This window comes from Episyrphus balteatus, chromosome 1 (assembly GCF_945859705.1).
Source record: "Episyrphus balteatus chromosome 1, idEpiBalt1.1, whole genome shotgun sequence".
NCBI classification, from domain to species: Eukaryota; Metazoa; Arthropoda; class Insecta; order Diptera; family Syrphidae; genus Episyrphus; species Episyrphus balteatus.
In genome coordinates, this window is record NC_079134.1 from 131,660,527 (window position 1) to 131,679,412 (window position 18,886).

General features: G+C 30.2%; 1 protein-coding gene across 1 annotated transcript; it reads left to right on the forward strand.

Annotated features, from left to right (window-relative positions):
• Positions 1–9,968: 9,968 nt before the first annotated feature.
• Positions 9,969–15,994, forward strand: LOC129906541 (cysteine dioxygenase type 1). Its single transcript, XM_055982330.1, has 4 exons — positions 9,969–10,131; positions 14,973–15,244; positions 15,310–15,605; positions 15,669–15,994. Exons 2-4 carry the CDS (start codon positions 14,991–14,993, stop codon positions 15,851–15,853), a joined length of 735 nt encoding a protein of 244 aa, XP_055838305.1. The 5' UTR covers positions 9,969–10,131; positions 14,973–14,990; the 3' UTR covers positions 15,854–15,994.
• Positions 15,995–18,886: the final 2,892 nt, after the last annotated feature.

The following is an 18,886-nucleotide window of genomic DNA, read 5'->3' on the forward strand; positions in this document are numbered from 1 at the left end:
TATTATAGAGCACTTCTGATTATCGTAGAATCTTGAAATTTGGTAGAATGGTAGAGCTGGTAGTTTATACAAAGGAAACAATTTTTAATCTGAGAATTTTAGCCAGGGGGGGCGTGGCAACTGCCTATTTCCGGTGAATTTTCATCAAATATTATAGAGCATTTCTAACTTTCGTAGAACATTATAATTTGGTAGAATGGTGGACCTGGTAGTTTATACAAAAGAAAAAATTTAAAATTTGACAATTTTACACAAGGGTCGTGGTAACCGCCCATTTTCTCTGAGCAATACCTTGCAAAAAGTAGTGAAATCACAACAAAAACATTACTGTTAAAAAAAGAGCCAAGTTCTACTATGTTAAAGTTATTCTAGCACAAAAAGTACAAAAATGTAAAAGTGTACCAAGTTCTAAAGCTTGGCTTTAAATTTGTATACATAAAATGTAGATTGTTTAGTTGGCAATTTTTCAAATAGCTTTAAAAATCGGTAATTAAAAGAAAAATTGTCAAGAGAACAATCAACATTTTATTTATACAAATTTAAAGCCAAGCTTTAGAACTTGGTACACTTTTACATTTCAGTACTTTTTGTGCTAGAATAACTTCAACATAGTAGAACTTGGCTCTTTTTTTAACAGTAATGTTTTTGTTGTGATATGCATTACAAAAATTGTAACCCTCGCGAAACTTGGCAAAAAGTTTACTTTTGCAATAAGAATAAAGGATCATTTGCCTACAAAAAACAAGAAAAAAAATTTGAAATATAATCATAATATGATGCATGTTTTTAAATTATTTTTTGATGTTGAATCTAATGACGTCAACATTAAGTCAATACAGTTAATCTAATTAATCTAAGAAAAGTTATTGCCAATTAAACGCAAGGGTGCTTGTTTTTTCTCACTACAGCATTTAAAATATAACCAAAACCCATTTGAAAAACATGATGCACTGACTAAGTTCGGAGTGGAAGTCTTAGGTGAAGCAAGGACAAAGAATCCATAAAGTTTTTAGAAATATATTTGGTCAAAGGGTGTTTTTTTTGAGAGGTTGACTTGAGCTGAGTGAGAAAAGTTTCAAGGTGTCATAAATTTTGTTCATATTTTATAACTTGTTACTTCTTTTGAAATGAAATTAAAAACCGAATAAAAAAAATTTTCCGCCAGTGTTCTTCATCAATAAAAAAAAATCCTGTGCCAAAAAAATCCCATTTTTTCTGCGTTGATGGGATATTTTTATTTTACAATTGAATCATTTATTTTCAAAACATGATAAGTCCATGATTTCAAATTTTTCAGCAGAAGAAAAAAACGTTTTATTTTCTTTTGTTAAGTGTAGCAAAATGTATTAGAAATATATTTTGTAGAACTTTTATTTAGCTACAGAATATCGTTTGGTATTTACTTTTTGGACCGATTGTTTAAAAGATAAAAAATAAAAACGATTTTGGACTTATCATACTTTGAAAATAAACTAATGTGAAATTAGTTTTAAAATGAATATACAATTTTTTTTTAAAGCCTCAGTCTATCAAACTGTTGCATTCGGGAATAGAATATAATGTTTCGAGTAGTTGTTTTACTTGAAAGACGCTTTCAACTTAAGATTTTGAGTCAGTAGTCAGCTTCTCTATGTATAGTCAATTACTCATAAAAAAGTTGCTGTTTATTTTCAAAAGATGATAAGCCCGGTACTTTTATCATGTTTTGACAATAAACATTTTTTTCGCTTAGCTGTAAAATCGAATATAGACTGAGTAGATGCTTCATATTTTGAAGGCAAGTGTGGTTATCCCCCAAGAACATATTCAGTTAAAAAAACGAGTTTAGAAAAAAAGTGGACTTATCATGTTTTGAAAATAAACGATTCAATTATAAAATCAAACTAAGAGTGTGTGTCAATTAGGCTGAAAAACCGATCAGAAGCATAATGAAAAATATACCATAAGTAAAACTAAGTCCGCTTCTACACGAAGACGCAAAGCGTGACACGCACATAAGAGCAAAGGAGAAATAAAGTTCGAAAAAAAGGGAAGGAAGATTTTCTACCGTGAGTCTCCGGAAAAAAATTTTGTGACTCTTTTTGACGTTTCTCTTTGATCTTGTTCTTTTTATTGTTGGTCTGCTTTATTTTATTTCGTCGGTTGCGGAATCTGCTTCGTCGGTTGTGTATTATTTGCGTGTATAGTAACGTTTTTAATTTATTCAAAAGTTTTCGTTGCATATACATATACATAGTCTGCTTCTACACGAAGACGTAGACGCACAAGACACAGATAAGATCAAAGCAGAAATTGATCTTTCTGTCTCTCTTGTTCTTATGTGCATCTCGTGCGTCTACGTCTTCCTGTAGAAGTCGTCATACGAAAACAAGAACAAAATAAAACCAAAGAAAATAACTGTCAAATTTGCGTCTTCAAAAAAATAATACCTGTAGAAGCGCGTGACGCACCGAAACGAAAATCAAAAGGAAATTGGAAATTGGCGTTCCGTCTTCGTGTATTATGCTTCATATGTTATTAATATTAATTTTTCTTTTCAATTCATAAAATGTTTTCCCTAGGCCTGTTATCACTATTTTTTCAAGGAAATTATCCATTTTTGCCTTGTCACACACAATTACATAAAAAAAAATTACTCTCATTATGTTCTTTCACTCCAGAAAAAGAAGTAAAAATTTAGAGTACTCCTTAATAGAGTGAAAGAAAACGACATAAGTTAAACGACAATTATGAATACGCCCCCGTGTTCACACAGATGACACTCACTCAAATTACACCGTACCTACTTAACATCTCTTGGAAAGTCGATACCATCAGGAATTTCATGATTGCATGGCCTGACTACAACTAGTAATGCTACATTTGATTCAATGTAGATGATTAGGCACAAGAAAAATTAGTTGAATTCAAGAATCCCGAGTACTTAAACACGTATTTAGAGGGTATAGTTCAACTTTTCTTTGTAGTACTGTCCAGATTCCAAAATTGTGTACTCTTTATATAAGAATTTGATCAATCTCGAGCTCATTATTTGCTTCATGATTATCCCTGAGGCATGCAATAGTGGGTTCAAAATCCATAATTTATGTGCAAGTAGCAAAAACTTGTAGTCAATGGGTTAAAAGGGAATATAGAAAAGTTGGTATAAGACAGTTCGTTGTATATATACATTCCATACATTTCTGTACTATGCAGCGTTTGGTGTCATATTCCAGGGTCAAAAGTTAGTAAAATTTTCTTTTGCGATAAGGCTAGTTAAACATACTAATAGCTTCGAAACAATGTGGACAAGTTTATGGTAAAAATTTCCAGTAAGTATTATCGTACATATTACATTTTAATGGCAACCCTAAAATAGTAAGCAAGAAAAATGTAGGTACCTCCTGCACTATCTGTTAGAGAAGAAGACAAATAAAGGTACCATAAGAAAGATATGTCTGTTTTTTATTTGTATATGTATGTAAATTGTGTTGCATGCTTTACTTTGCTTTGCCTTTACACTATTATTTTGATGATGCATAAATGATGGGTTTTATTTTGTATTCGTTATACCAACCAAAGATACACAAAACCAAATTTCCTTCTTTTACTTTTTCTTCAATGTTCAATCCATTGGCAGACACCAACAGGTGCAGCACAAGTACGCGACAAGGTGTCTTCAGATATCGAACTCAATCAAAGTTCAATATATGAACATATCTGAAGCAAGTAAATACGAGTAGGTACGAGTACATTGTTGCGGTATCTCATTGTAAATCGCGGGTTATCTACATATTTTGTGAAACTTATGTCTAAAAAAAAGTGAAACTAGTGCAATTATTGTGTATAAGATTTGAATTATATAGTTAATTTGTACAATAATTGGGACCAGAAATTAATTTCAAAGAAATAATCATGGTAAGTACCTACCTATATTGATGTTAAAAATTTTAATTTTTGATAGTCTTGTTATGAAAAGGTTCTGGGAAATATGTTATGATTCGCCACAGTTGACTGTCAATTCTCATTGAAATATCCAAAACTTTTTATAATTCTGTACTATTGTTGTTGAAAACAAAATTTGAATAATGTCACTTGTTTTCGACATTGGTCATTATGTTCTTATGCAATTAATGGTAGAAGTGTCAAGGACATGCAAAACTTGTAGCAAACCTAATTTAGCTCATCAACTCTAAGAAAAGAATTAGTCGTATAATTCATCAAATTTACTTGAATAGAAAACATTAATCTAAAATATCATGGAGGTTGAAAATTTCAGATTTTAAAATGATAGGTATTTTAAAAGTTTTATATAAAAGTTTGGCATTATTTACAATAACTAACATTCTTATGGACATCCCAGTATCTCTCTGCGTATTGCTCTCAGAGATAAAGTGATAGACACTTTTTGTAGAGCATTACAAAAGATGATTTTGTTTTCAAAATATATAGAAGCTTCACCTTCGTCTACCTCTCCCGTCGAAAACTTACGGCTATATTATTCACTCTGGATTAAGTTTGGATTAAAGTTAATTTTAAATACAAATCCATTTAATCTGAATTTCATTAATCCAAGGATTTAATTTTTTGTTCATATTATTCACTAAAAAAAAATTATGTGATTATTCAAACAGTTTGGAAGCCCAAAGATGGAATGTTAATTCCGAAACGCGTTGCCATAATTTTAAATATAAGTTGTGTAAAAAAGACTGAGTTATAATAAAATAACCATTTAAATATTTGTTATTTTTTATTTATTATATCTATTTATTTCATTCGATTAATCACGCAACTGGAGACGAAAATCCAGAAATATGGTAAGTTTAAATTTGTTTGGATTTAACGAGATTGGATTTAAAAAATTGAATTTAATATTGGATTTAAGTAGTGAATATTATGGAATTAGATTTATTTTTGACATTTGACATTGTTTACAACCAGATGTATTTTTTAAACTAGTGAATAATATGGCCGTTACATATCTGTTTTTGGATCAAATTAAAAAAAAATAACTCTGGATGCAGGTTTTCGCATTTAGGGGATAAACGTCAACAATATAAAAAATTACATAGTGAAACAATCAAATTTATATCCACCCTTCAAAGTAAACGGAATATAATTCCTCTTCATCTTCTTCACTTTCATCTCTAGATGATGAGAATCTACGTCGTTTTGCTGTTTTCGTTGATCGGCTATTCTTCTTTGAATACTTGAATACGGAAAACAAATAAGAACTATAAATTATTCTCATTGTCTCACTGGGGGCAAGATGGGATATGATGGGTACCCCATCTTGCCTGCAGGCGCAGAGCTATTATATTCATATCTTAAGCAAATACAATGCCTACGTTATTATAGGTTTGTTTTAGCGTTCATCACACCAAAACCTCAACAGTTTACGTTATTAAACAAACCACAGTCATGTTTTAAACCAGAAGAAAATATCATAAGCAATAAGCAGTAAAACACTTATTTTTAATTTTTTCGACCTGGAGCACTTGTGAACCACTAACCACAGGGCGACTGTTAAGTATCATGGCGGTACGTCGAACGGTGAATGAACGAACGTGATTGGTCAATTTAAAATGTGAATTTTCCTGGGTACCCCATTTTACCCACTACCCCGCATAGGTCTCAGGGAGCGGGACTCGAACACCACAGTTAAAAAACCTTCTTGACATCCCAAGACATTGCCCGATTAAGAAATACAATTACAAGAAAAACTTTTAAACTAAGTTCAGTAGCATGGCAGAGTGTTCAAGGACCAGGACCACTGTAAAACATCCAGGGCCGGTTTTAGGGGGGGGGCAGACTGGGCCGTCGCCCAGGGGCGCAAGAATTGAGGGGCGCCGCAGGCGCCCCAAACTTTTACAATATGTAGTTATATAAATAACGAAGTCTTTCCAATCGATGTTTTATTTATTTTTACTTTCACAAAGGCGCCCCAATTTTTTTCTATTTTACATTTTCAACGGCGCTCGTATTGTTTGTCCTAAACTTTTTGAAGAATGAAGGCGCCCCCCAATTTTGAGTTAATTTATTTGGCTTCCGGAAGGACAATGGTGTCCAAAATCTTCGTTCATCTTTGAAGAACAAGGCGCCCCAATTTCTTTTGAAAGACTAAAGCAATCCTAATATTCCTCCTACCAATTTAATTTTTGCAAAGGCGCCCCTATAAAAATGAATAAGGAAACAGAAGGGAGACGGACAAAATCCCGAAATTAAAAATCCAGAAAGCCCAAAATCCAGAAAACCCTAAATTCCGAAAACCCAAAAACACAAAATCCCAAAATCCCGAAAACCGAAAATCCAGAAATGCCAAAAATTGACAGCTTCTCCATTTCTCATAAAAACTACGTTTGTGTGTGAGAATAAAAAAAATAGATCTGTTCGTTGTTCCCCCCTCCAGGGCACTCTAAGTCATGTCAATTAACTGTGAAAAAATCAGAGTTTCTCGGGTTTTCATTTTACATCGAACACCTCAGAGCTTTAGTTTCATCAGCGAACATCGAACACAAAGGAAATAACTCTGGTTGAAAAGGAGCTATAAAAAACGCTTAACAACGAATTCGGAGCGACCCAGAGTGCCCTAGAGCTCACAACGAACAAACCTAATACTTATAAAGGTATGTCGTTTTCGATTGGCCGTCCGGAAGCGCCTGGAATCATTAAGAAGCGTGCTGCAAGTTTTTTATTCTCCTAGTGAAAAAACAAAATATTTGATTTTTCACCAATACAGATATTAAATTTTAGAATTGGGTGGAAGCGATTCAAAGTTTTTTATTGGATTTCAGAATGAGTGAATCATTGATTCCAATCAAAAGCGACATTAATGTACCTAGTTGAAAAAGTTTTTGAAAAAAAATTGTTCAAATAAAACCAACTGTACCTACTCTTTAAATGTGTTTAAACAAAAAAGTCAGAGATAAAGGTAATCTTGTCAATTGAGCCTAAATGACATGAATAATTAATTTTTTTTTAAGTTAACCTTTTTAAGTTAATACACTGGACATTGTTAATAAATGCATTAACTAGTATATGAGAGGTAAGACATAATCTGCTATTGCTTTTTTTCGTGATTTAAAAAAATTGTTTTTAGATGAATTTTTTTTTAGAGGCGCCACTTGCAATCTTGCCCAGGGGCGCCGGTAGTGCTTAAACCGGCACTGAAAACATCACAACAGTTTCAGATGAGAATAAATTCATTCTTAGAGCGTGATTTTAGATTATTCAGGTTTCAGTTTTGTAACTTATTTTTTGTTTGACTAACCTATTGATTGATTGGATTGATTGTCCGATTTCAAAACAATTAACGAAACGTGAAATGTTTTAAGTAGGTAAATGTTTTGGTTAAAGGTACTTGTTGTGTTTTTTTTTTGCCAAGGTATCCGAATTAGGATTTCTTAAATATCAAATTTGAACAAAAATTGTTATGAACGCACCAAGATAAAGGAAATAATAAACTTAGGGCCAATTTATTGAGCCTCCATTAAATTTGTATAATTATCGCTTTAGTTAACGGCCTTTTTAAACTATTGACGCCTTTAAGTATACATCATTAAAAATTCATTTAATTCACTCTTCTTTAGTTAAAGTCCTTACTTTTAATGGAAACTTTAAATTTAAAACTCTGTTAAAAATATCCTAGGGATTTTTTATTTTTTTTGTTAAATAATCTGTCAATCAAAAGCTTCAATTTTGTCAAATCAAATAGATTTAAATTTGAAGAAAAACCACAAAAACTATGGCCAGTAAGTATTTTGCAGCTGAAAACGCCAGGCGAAAATGCTCGAGAACCTATGTACAATTGAAGCTATGAGAAGAAGGAGTTAAGTGAAATTTAAAATTTTTTCCAGCGGTGTCAAATAACAAATAACATCTAACGTCATTAGTTTAGAAGTAAGCTTAGGATCTCTTCTTCTCATGGCTTCAATTGCAATGTTTTGAGATGCTTATATTATGCAGCATCTCAAACCTGATTAGTTTTGAAGTGGAGAATATAATCTAGTAGATCTAGTACTATTTGTGCGAAATAGACAAGAATTTTGTGTCTATTAAAAATCTTAAATGAAGTGTTGTCTCTAGCCATAGATAACAATGATAGAATTTCTGGCGAGCCGCAGTCATTTTATATAATGTATTACTTATTTATGGTACAAATGCATACCTATGTGTATACCTTCAAAAAAATTCTAGTCTGGACTTTTATTCATAATTGTGATGTTTTTTTTTAATATTTCTTTAGCTCATTTGACATTTTTCAAAATAAAATAATAATCAAACAATAAATGAAATGACATTTGACACTAATGGAGAGTGAATAAATAGAAATTCTGTTTAAAACCTCCATTTACTTTAAAAATCCCTCTTAAAAGGTCGAATTTGGTGTTTTAACTAAAACGGCTTTTAAATTTAATGCTCAATTAGTTAATTATGCCAAACTTCAAAAAAATCCTTAAAAGAGACTGAATTAAACGAAATTGGTTTTTAATTTTAAAATTCCCTTTTTTAATGGCGATTTAAGTTTAATGGAGAGTCAATAAATTGGGCCTTAGGCCCAATTTATTCACACTCCATTAAATTTAAAGTCTCCATTAAAAACGGGAAATTTTAAAATTTGTATGTGATTTGACAGATTTTTTATTTTTAATGGGGCCTTTAAATATAATGGAGAGTGAATAAATTGGACCTTAAAGGCTTACCTTTTAAAAATTCTATCTGTAGCTGGATTTAGCTTCTATTCTTATCGGGAGCTACGTGTTGTTTTAACAATAGATACATGTAAACTACAACTGCGGATACGGATATCAATGCCAAAAAAATGTTACGGTTAGGAAAATGTTACATAAAAAAAAAACGTTTTGAATCTTAATTTTTGCAAAGTAAAATACCGGCCAAACTTCATAAACCTTAACACAATCGTTAAAATATACTATACATTTTTTAACAGCATCAATATAAATTTTTTAAATTTGAATGTAATACCTAAATCTAAGACTCGTGTTAATCAAATTATATTATTAAATTATATTGTATACATAACATATATTAGGTATGTAGGGATAGTAAAACGACATATTTAAAAAAAAGTCCGTTTAATTTAAAATTTGGCTTCATAAGCAATTTTCAAATTAAATAATTCCAATAAAATTAAATTTTTGATAACCCTATATACATAGGTAGATTGAATCTAATTCTCCACACTTTTTCTCGATTGCATGGAAATAAAGATAGTGGGAATGCTAATCCAGGTCATATTCATTGAGAGCTGATAAGTAAGTTCAAATTTTTAAATCGTAATCAATTAGTTAAGTTACAGGTACAGTGAGGTTTATTAAGTTATAGGCATTAAAATAAAACTTCTAAAATAAAATAAAAGACAAAACTTTTCAAAGTTCTTTCAGAAGTTACCGAGCTAGTGCCCATCTGCAAATTTGTTGCCAGTAACTTTTTCAAATGTTTCTCTAATACCCATATCAATAAAGCCTATTCAAATATAAACAAAATCAACAAGTATTAGATTAAAACATCTTCTTTCTTCTTATGTGTGTATATTTAAATGAACCGCATTGTAATGAAAATAACAATAAAATCATAGATAACAATTCTATACTAAGGACGATCTGGATTATTCCAAATCAAATATAAAGTTTAAAGGCACGACAATCGCACGCCCGGCACCAGATACAAATACATATTCCTTGGTTTTGATTGATAATATTTTTCAAAACTATTCCAATAATTTTCATCAAAATAAATAAAAATGCGTAATTTACACAACACTATAAATGCTTTCGTATTAAGATTTATTCAAAATACGACATGGAAATTAATTTTTCTTTCCTATTTGCAAACATTGATTAAAATATTAATTTTTTTTTTTTTTGAGAGATGATAACAAGTTCAGATTTTAATTTCGAAAAATAAAATACTTACGTATGAGCGAGAAAACATCCAATTCGAAGATGTTTTCACAGAAAAACCTCAATTGAAATCATTAATCTTTAAATCGTTCGATTGAGAGTTTTAACATTTTATTAAATCGGTGCTTCACACTATCAGTGTCATATAAGAAATTAGGAATAAATCATCAACGCAGTTGCTAAAGGATAAAAATAATTTTTAATCAATTTAAGGATACTATAATAAATAGTAAGTAATACAATTTAATAACATTAGTGATTTCCTAAGAATATATTCCGATATGATTCATATATTTTATTGGAAATATGATTAAAATTAAATGTATAAACTTCTACAACGGTTCTATTTTATTGGATCATTTATTTGTGTTTCAAAAGTATTTAGAATTTTCAAAGAAGTCTCTAATACTTTTGATAGTTTTTTACATTTTATCGATAAAATTAGTTGTTTTAATTTACCTGAAGTTATAGTATCAAAATTTGGAAAGCAAACATTTAAAACTTAGATTTGATAAAAAAAGGAAACACTCCATAAATAATATTCCTTTCCTAAACATTAATCCCATTAATAACAAAAAAAATCTTCAAAATAGTATAAAACCACTTTTGGGATCTTTATCTAGTTGAAAGTTATATCGACTCAGTGTATAGCTATCGATCTATTACCAAATTTCCTTCGAACTTTATAAAAGATTCAAAAGAATTCCCCGAAATATATACAGCAATCTAACAATGAGCTTGCGTCATTTGTGTTTGACCCGCATGAACTTTAAAACGTTGAAGTGTTTTCCAAGTCGTGGCCTATTATTGGCCGATTTACATTTATATCATCAAAACAAACTACATCTTTCTACTATCTATTGGCAAATGGAGCGTTTGAAAAAAAAAAATCAGAATCGAAAAAAAAGTTGTTGAAAAATTAATATTCCACTGTGAAAATTTTCTCAATTTTTCAAACAACCCTATTTTGACTTTGATTCGTAAAATGATCAAAAATAAGAATTTGCATAATTCAAATTCAAAACCTGGTCTGCTAAAAAAGTTCAAAGATCTTATTTGAAATCAGAGGACCAAAAATCCTTATACTGAGGGAAAAAATAAATTGAAGTTGAAACGTCTTTGTGTCAAAGATGAACTACTTTGATTTATGTTGCTTAAAGAATCGAAACCATCAAAAATTAACCATTTTACCACGTTGATTTTAAAATGTTCATCTTCAACGAAAAATCATTCCGAATCATAGTTGAATCAATATGGTTTTTATTGATTTTACGTTGTTTTATAGTGGCTTTTCCCTCCCCATTTTTTGTGACACGACCGACACGCGGTTGCGAATTTGGTTTTTACTTTTTTAAGTTTTTATAACTTTTTCGGTTTCAATATTTTATAGGAAATATGTATATGAAATTGACGTAGAATTTTCGGAAGAATTCGAATATTGTATTCACAATTCCTATAAAGTATATTATCACCATTATAATGAGGCTGTTTTGTGAACACCTTTTTTGAAAAATCGTTAATTTTAAAATTGTATCCTTTCGAATTGGCACCCGTATGCCGACAGAGGATTAAAAGTAAAATGGTGCAGGGAAACAAATTAAAATGCATTTACGTATTTTGACTGCACTGTACAAAATACAAGGTCTTTTGAGATTTGCAACTCATAACCACTCATTTGTGAGTATAGTTAGTTCTCAAGAATGGTGGCGGTATGGGAACCTGAAAAACATGTGGCTGGATGATAACAAAGAACCTCTTACGTGAGGGTCAGGACATTTCGGGTTCAGTATGCCACTTTTGAATATACTTTTTGGAGATTAAACTCCCTCAAATCAATAAAACTACTACATAATCTTTCAAATTTTCTGGGAATTTCTTGCAATGTTTCAGTTGGAATTTATGGCAAATCAAAAGCCTGTGAATTAAATAATATACTTTGACCTAATAAATTTATAACTTATGATTATCATTTTTTTTTTTAATAATCTTAAATAAACCTAACACAAACTGGAATAAACTGCTTTAAAAAGACATTTTAAACTCTGGAAGAAATAAAAAAATCAAGATTATGAATATTAATCATAATAAACATGCCTTATCTATCACGAAGTGATCTTAGCACAATTTTTATATAGATTGCAATATCAACAATTAATTTTAAGAACATTTAAGCTTCTGAACAAAGTTTTTAGTTTAATTTGAAATAGTCCTGATCAGAAGTATGCTTTAAGCACTACACTACCTAAACCATTGCTTAAAAAAGGGTGTGTCATAGAGTTTACAACAAAATGTGAATCAAAAAATCAACACTTATAATGAGTAGAACTTGAAAGGTATAAAAGATTTGATAAAATGGGTAAGAACTTGAACGAAATAAAAGATTAAAGATATGCTGAAAGTATAATTAATTTTAATGACATTTGCCAGTAAAAATGCTGAAAGAAAGCATCAGTTGCCCTAGAGAAGGACATAACCAGGAATTATTTTTTCAGAGAAATGAGCGGGGAGTTTAGATCGAACTGGGTAACTCTATTAAATTTTTAAAGGAGAGCAAAAAATCTTTCTATATTTAAAGTAAGTGGTTTTTTTCATGAAATTTGACGATAAAAAATCGTCACCCAAGAATTAATTTGTCCCATTAGGCCATTCTCAACTTTTTCAGCATTTAGCATTCGTACCTACTTGGTTTTCCAAATGTGTTTGATATGATTCTTTTTTAATTTTATTATTTTAAAGTTTATATTATAATGAATTAACCGTGCACAACTTTTGTGAAACCGTCTTTTGCGTAAGGGTCTTTTGTCGTCTCAAAAGTACCTAAAAATCCAAATAAAAATTTTAAAAGATCATTATAAGGTTTTTTCCTATTCTTTATTCTTTCACCATTTTTTCACAAATGATTCAGAGTAGCACACTTAAAAAAAGATGTATGGTTCGAAACTGGTTTATTCAAAGAAAGACCTAAATCGAATAAACTTTTAAATTAAAATCAAATAAAAAGCATTCTGCAATAAACATTATAAATAGGTGCACTTGCTCAAATAACTCATATTTTGTTGTTTGTTAATTTTTTTTTTGGGCAACCTTTTATTTCTGTTTTGTTTTTGCTCGTGCTGACTTTATATTGTAATATATTTCGATCTTACCATATGCAAGTTTTACTTTGCAAATATTTGTACTTTTTTTTTAAACCGGCTACAAAAGAGCAACTTTTCGTGATATGCTTTAAAATTGGAGGTAAGGAATTTAACTCTATTAAAACTTCACTATTATTTTGTAACAAAAATAGTTAAATTTGTTATTATTTTTTTACTAACTTAAGATAATTTTTTTTTTTTAAAGTAACAGTTTTGTATGTTGGATTCTTAAAAAAATTTAATAAAACTGCATTTAATCGACAAAAAGCAGCAAAAAGCAAAATACATTTTTTAAAGTTTGTTTTTTTTACTTCCAAAGTACATTGCAGTCAGCGATTAGTATAAAAAATTTAAATTATGAATGAAAGCTGTTAATTGAATCAAATTCAACCAACTGCACTGCAGTACTTTTTTACTGGTTTCAATCTTTTGGTCGCATATTTGTATGCTGAATCTAACAAAAGCAAAACCAAATTTATACTACTACTCCAAGTGAATGTAAAAGTTTTTTTTAATGTATAGGTAGTCACTATTTTAATTGCACCAGGTACATATTTTTAGAAAAACCCACTTCCGATATATGGAACCAGGGATAGAATTCGAAACGAACGTTTCATTTGCAATAAGAACTAAGAACCAAAAGAGGACAATATATGAATGTCCCACAGTCACCGCCCCAAATGAAAACCCTGCATTCCTGAGGTGATTGTAAGTCGAAAAACTTAAGAGGTAATTTTCCTGTTTTCGTCCCGTTGAGTTGTGGCGGAATTTTTTTTTTCACTTTCATATCATTTTATTAAAAAAACAAGCGAATGAGTAGTAATTTTTTTCGTTTATTTTCTTAAAAAAAATAGGATTTTTTTCATAAAAAACACTCCTGAATGTAATTTAACCCTTAACTGATGTGGTGGGTCCAGGGGACCCACGCCTTTTTTAAAAATTAAAAAAAAACCGTTGCGACTGAATTTTAAAGTGGAAATTTTATTTTGAAAACAAGTTTTCCCATTTTTTTTATTTTCTTAACTGGTTTGGAAAATGTTATATTTGAAATTTTTATAAAGAAATTTGTAAAAATATTTAATTTTGTATTTTGTTTTATCATTTAAAAACACCTGGGTCCACTGGACCTACGACTTTAGATACGTCAGTAAATTTCACCACATCAGTTAAGGGTTAAAAAAAAATAAAGAAACTGAGTAAATTAAAAAAAAATATATTTAAATTAAAAATTTCTTCAAATGAATTAAAAACTTTTTCTGAGGTAGGTATTGTGGTTAAAAAAAGAACAAACAGATAGAGCTCAGAAAAAGATTTAATTCATTCAAGGACAATTTTTCAATAGTCAGATAAACCTCAGATAGAGCTTATTCATATGAATAAAAGTTTTTTTTATATTGACATTTATTCTTCTGATAGTCTAACTGACGACGATTGAAAAATCAGGGCTTAAATTAATTTTGTATTTAAAAATTATTTTTTTTTAATTCACTCAGAAAAAAAATCTTATTATTTTTAAGAAAATAAACTGGGCTTAAATACTCATTCACGTGTTTTTTGAATAAAATGATATGAAAGTGAAAAAAAAAAAAACAACTTAAAAAATGAAAAAAATTGGGTTTGAATCAAAATTGCGGAGAAACGGTTGTGCGTAGAAAAAAATGTTTTGAGACAAACTAAAACTGTAAAATCTTTCAAATTAGACGTAGTTTGGCAAAGATAAATCGAGTTAAGGGAAAGAGAGCAAAAATCATAAAAACCGTCAAAGCTCGAAAACGGGACGAAACGTGAAAATTACCCCTTAAGTTTTTCGACTTAAAATGACCTCAGGAATAAAATTTTTGTCTTGAAATTTTTATTGTACGATATTCAAAAGTAAACGCCATAAAAAAAAATCCTTACTTTTTTCCTCTTTCATAATTTTCTTATTTTCTAGGTTCGCTCAGCTTTTAAAATGGCTCTGTCCAAAACCGACAAAAATGAAAATATTCAAGAAATTTATCTCCGCGAAGCTACTCAACATTTTCGTGGAATTGAAAAACCATTAAAATATGGTCCATCAATCGATAACCTGCAAGATCTTATTGCAGCGTTACACAAGGAATTTGAAACAAATTACGTGAATATCGAAATGGTCAATCATATTCTCCTGTCTTATAAGTCAAACATAAAAGAGTGGCACAAATTTGCAAAATTCGATCGTTACAAGTAAGTTGAAAAAAACACGTATACGCCCTGGTGGACAGTAAAATAAAACATATATTTTATTTCAGATACACTCGCAATCTAGTTGATGCTGGAAATAGCAAATTCAATCTGATGATACTTTGTTGGGGTGAAGGCCATGGCTCAGCTATACACGATCATTCCGACTCACATTGTTTTATGAAAATACTCCAAGGCGAATTGGTAGAAACACGTTATCAAATGCCAGATTCGGAGGAAACCATTAAAAGCACTAGTGGTGATATTGGTCGCATTGAAGATGCAGATGAGAATTTCAATGGAGAGGAATTGAAAGAGCAAGGAAAATCAGTAATGGCCTTGAATGATGTGTGTTACATTAACGGTAATAAGGAGCATTTTTACTAAGAAACAATTTTTAACGAAATTAAAATTGTTGATTTTTCAGACAACTTAGGTTTACATCGTGTTGAAAATCCTAGCCACACAGACGCTGCTGTTTCCCTGCATTTATATTGTCCACCTTTCGATTCGTGTTCGGTTTTCCAAAAAAATTCGGGCAAAAAAATAAAATGTCAAGTGACCTTCTGGAGTAAAAATGGTAAACGTTTATCAAAAAGTAGCAACCAGTAGAAATTTTTACTGGTGATTATGTTCAGATAAAAATTTCTGAAAAGTGTAACTTAAATAGGATAAGTACTAAGGTTAGTGAATTTTTTTTAATGACGAAGAAAATTTTCCAAAAAAAATAAACTACATTTTTGAAAAATGCAATTGTTGTAAATCGAATACGTAATTTTTTTTATGAAAGAAGAGATAGTAGACGATTGAAAAATGATAATGTTAATATATATAAACATTTACAAATAATTATAAGTTGAATAAAATTATTTATTGTGTTTTTTACAGTTTTTCTTTTGTTCTTAAAGCCTAGTTAACAGTTCAGTGTGCAAAAAAATAATTTTCTCCCATGGTGTATTGAAGTTCTTTGACTTACGATGATAAGCTTACGATGTTAACTTCAAAAAACAATTTTTTTTTTACACTGAAATGTAAGCTTCGCTTAAAAAATTGTATATGCGAAAAAATATCGAAATGACATACAATTATACACAAGCACGTCCCATAAATACTCGATAGGATTTAAAGTCTGGATATACATCGTGGGAGTAGGTACCAATACTTTCGGAAAGAAATCATAACCACGAATCTGTCCTTCCTCTGAGCTCTGACTGGTATACAGAGAACGTTTAGCTCTTTAAAATAGCACAAACTCTTAAGATTCTCTGAACCACCTGAAAATATTTGACACGCAATATTGACGTAGATGGCTCTGCGGGGCCCACAGTGGGGAAAAGGCGGAAAAAACCCAACTTTCGGAAGTACGATTTATTTTGATACTGCACGTGTTTCTAACAGTAAATTAGTTGAAGAATCAGAAAATGAAAACTGTTTTTCAAAAAAAAAATTGTGGTCCTGGAGATTATCGCTCAAAGTTGAAAAAGAGTGAAAACTGATAAAAATACAAGTAGTTTCAAAATGATCTATTTTCCTTAAAATTTAAAGGTTTGAACCAATTTTTTTTGTAAATAGGCTTAAAATAAATAGACAAACAATATGGTACATTAGTTTAGCGAAAAAGAATTGAATACAATTTTTTTGACAAAAAAACATTCCATTTTCGTGACTTTTTAGGTTCAAATTAGGTTTTAACTACTGCCTCCGTCTGCCTCTGTTGGCGGATAGGTTTTCCTAGATAGTATTGAATCTTAGCAATAGTTTAAAAAAAAATCTCACCCGAAGACGTCCGTATTCGGTTTTTATAGCAATTTCAATCTGAAAAAGTCATTCAAAAAACCAAAAAAAAAAAAATAAGGCAAAAAAGAAATATGCAGCTATTTTCGCCAGACAAATCTTTCTAAATGTATTTTGGTATGCTGAATCTGAATGTGAAGTCCGTTTTGCTAAACAGCCCAAAATTTTTGATAAGATTGCAAAAAAAAATTTTAAACCCACAATTTTAAAGTTTTTCCTAATTTAGTCGCTGTTGGGATCAGGAGTTTGTGTTAATGAAACCTGCATTGCACATTTACCTATTAAAACAAATGTTTTTTTCACTAAGCCACTTTTTTGACTTTATTTATAACTATCGGAATCGGAATACAGTAAAACTGGTTATTTGAAGATTCTCTTATCTTTAGTTCCACTTGTTTCCAAAAAAAGGATGGAATGATTTGATGGAATGTTCCGCTAATTGAAGGAAAAGTTTAGGCTTGGTAGCTGTTTAAATTTTAGAACTAACCAAGGACAAAAAAAAGTTTCCAAGAAAGTTAAATTTTGAAAAAAATGCCATACCTACCGTTTTTGGACATTTTTCCTTTTTTGAAAATTTTTGATTTTTTTTTTGATTTATGTAAAATTTAAACGGTATTTATTAATAAAATGTTCAAATAAACTCAAAAAAATTTGATTTTTCTAAAAAAGCGATTGGAAGTAAGTCATTTACAGCTGCAAAAACTTGATTTCTGATTTTTTAATATAATTTTTTTCTGAGTGGGCGTGGCAATGGGTGGTCATTGGTGTAGATTTGTCTTGCTATTAGCTACCTTTCCTGCAAATTTCATGAAAATTGGTTCAGTAGTTTAGTTTTAATTGAGTTTTTCCCGGTCTCCCATACAAGTTGCCCCACAGTGCGGGGCCACTACACATTGGCTCATTTATTTATTTTTTTTTTTTTTTTTCAAGATAAGGAAAACTAATGAATTTTGCGGTCATAATTCTTGCTCCGATGACATTTTTCATCAATCACACATAAAAAAGTTTTTGTTGATCGATTTTGTAAAGCATAATGCTTTATTTTGATGTAAATAAAATGCACGTATTTAAATTTAGCCTACTTCCAATTAATCGTATTGAACTGAAACACTAAACTAAAAAAACTAATTTATTACTAAGTTTAAAATATTATTTACTCGTAATATATTTATAAATAAAAAAAAGTTATATAAAAAAAAAATTTTGAATGACTGCATGCTATCTCGCACCACCCTGCAGAATCATGCCACAAAAAACTAGCAAAGGTTGGGTGTGAAAACCCTACAAATCTGACTTCGTTTATCATGATAAATGTCTCATGATAAATGTCTCATGATTAATCTTTGCTGCCGGGTACAAAGGGGTTAAGTCAAAAAAATCGATTTTCGGTTTTTTATTGGATTTTAGTCAGTTTTTTTTTCTCTTTCGTTTGGTCCTATCGTCATAGCTCTAGCGTATCATGGTATAAAAAGACAAGGTATGATCATTAGAGCCGCCATCTTACAAAATGGAGTAATAAGGTTTTGACGTTTGGCATATGGCAGAGTCAAAAGCAACAACAATTTCCAAGACAAATTTGTTTACAACAACAATTTCAATGGGCTGAGCTGTCAAAACCTTAAGTAGCCATAAGTTTTGACAGTTCTCGATACTGAGTTTTTTCTAATGATCATACCTTCTCTTTTTATACCATGCTAGCGTATCTCCTTCCGTTAGAAATGATTTGGTATAAAGGGTTTAAGTCAATTCTTTTTTTTAATTTTGTGGTACTAGTTGACTTAACTCCTTTGTTTTTGCATTAATTTTTAATTTTTAACCCTTTCGGACCCAGCGTTACTCTCATGTAAATTT

Bases quoted from the DNA above. Each gene is read 5' to 3' on its own strand.
- LOC129906541 (XM_055982330.1), top strand. From the start codon at position 14,991: ATGGCTCTGTCCAAAACCGACAAAAATGAAAATATTCAAGAAATTTAT. The intron at 15,245-15,309 runs GTAAGTTGAAAA...ATTTTATTTCAG, and splicing joins GCAAAATTCGATCGTTACAA to ATACACTCGCAATCTAGTTG. The intron at 15,606-15,668 runs GTAATAAGGAGC...TTGATTTTTCAG, and splicing joins TGATGTGTGTTACATTAACG to ACAACTTAGGTTTACATCGT.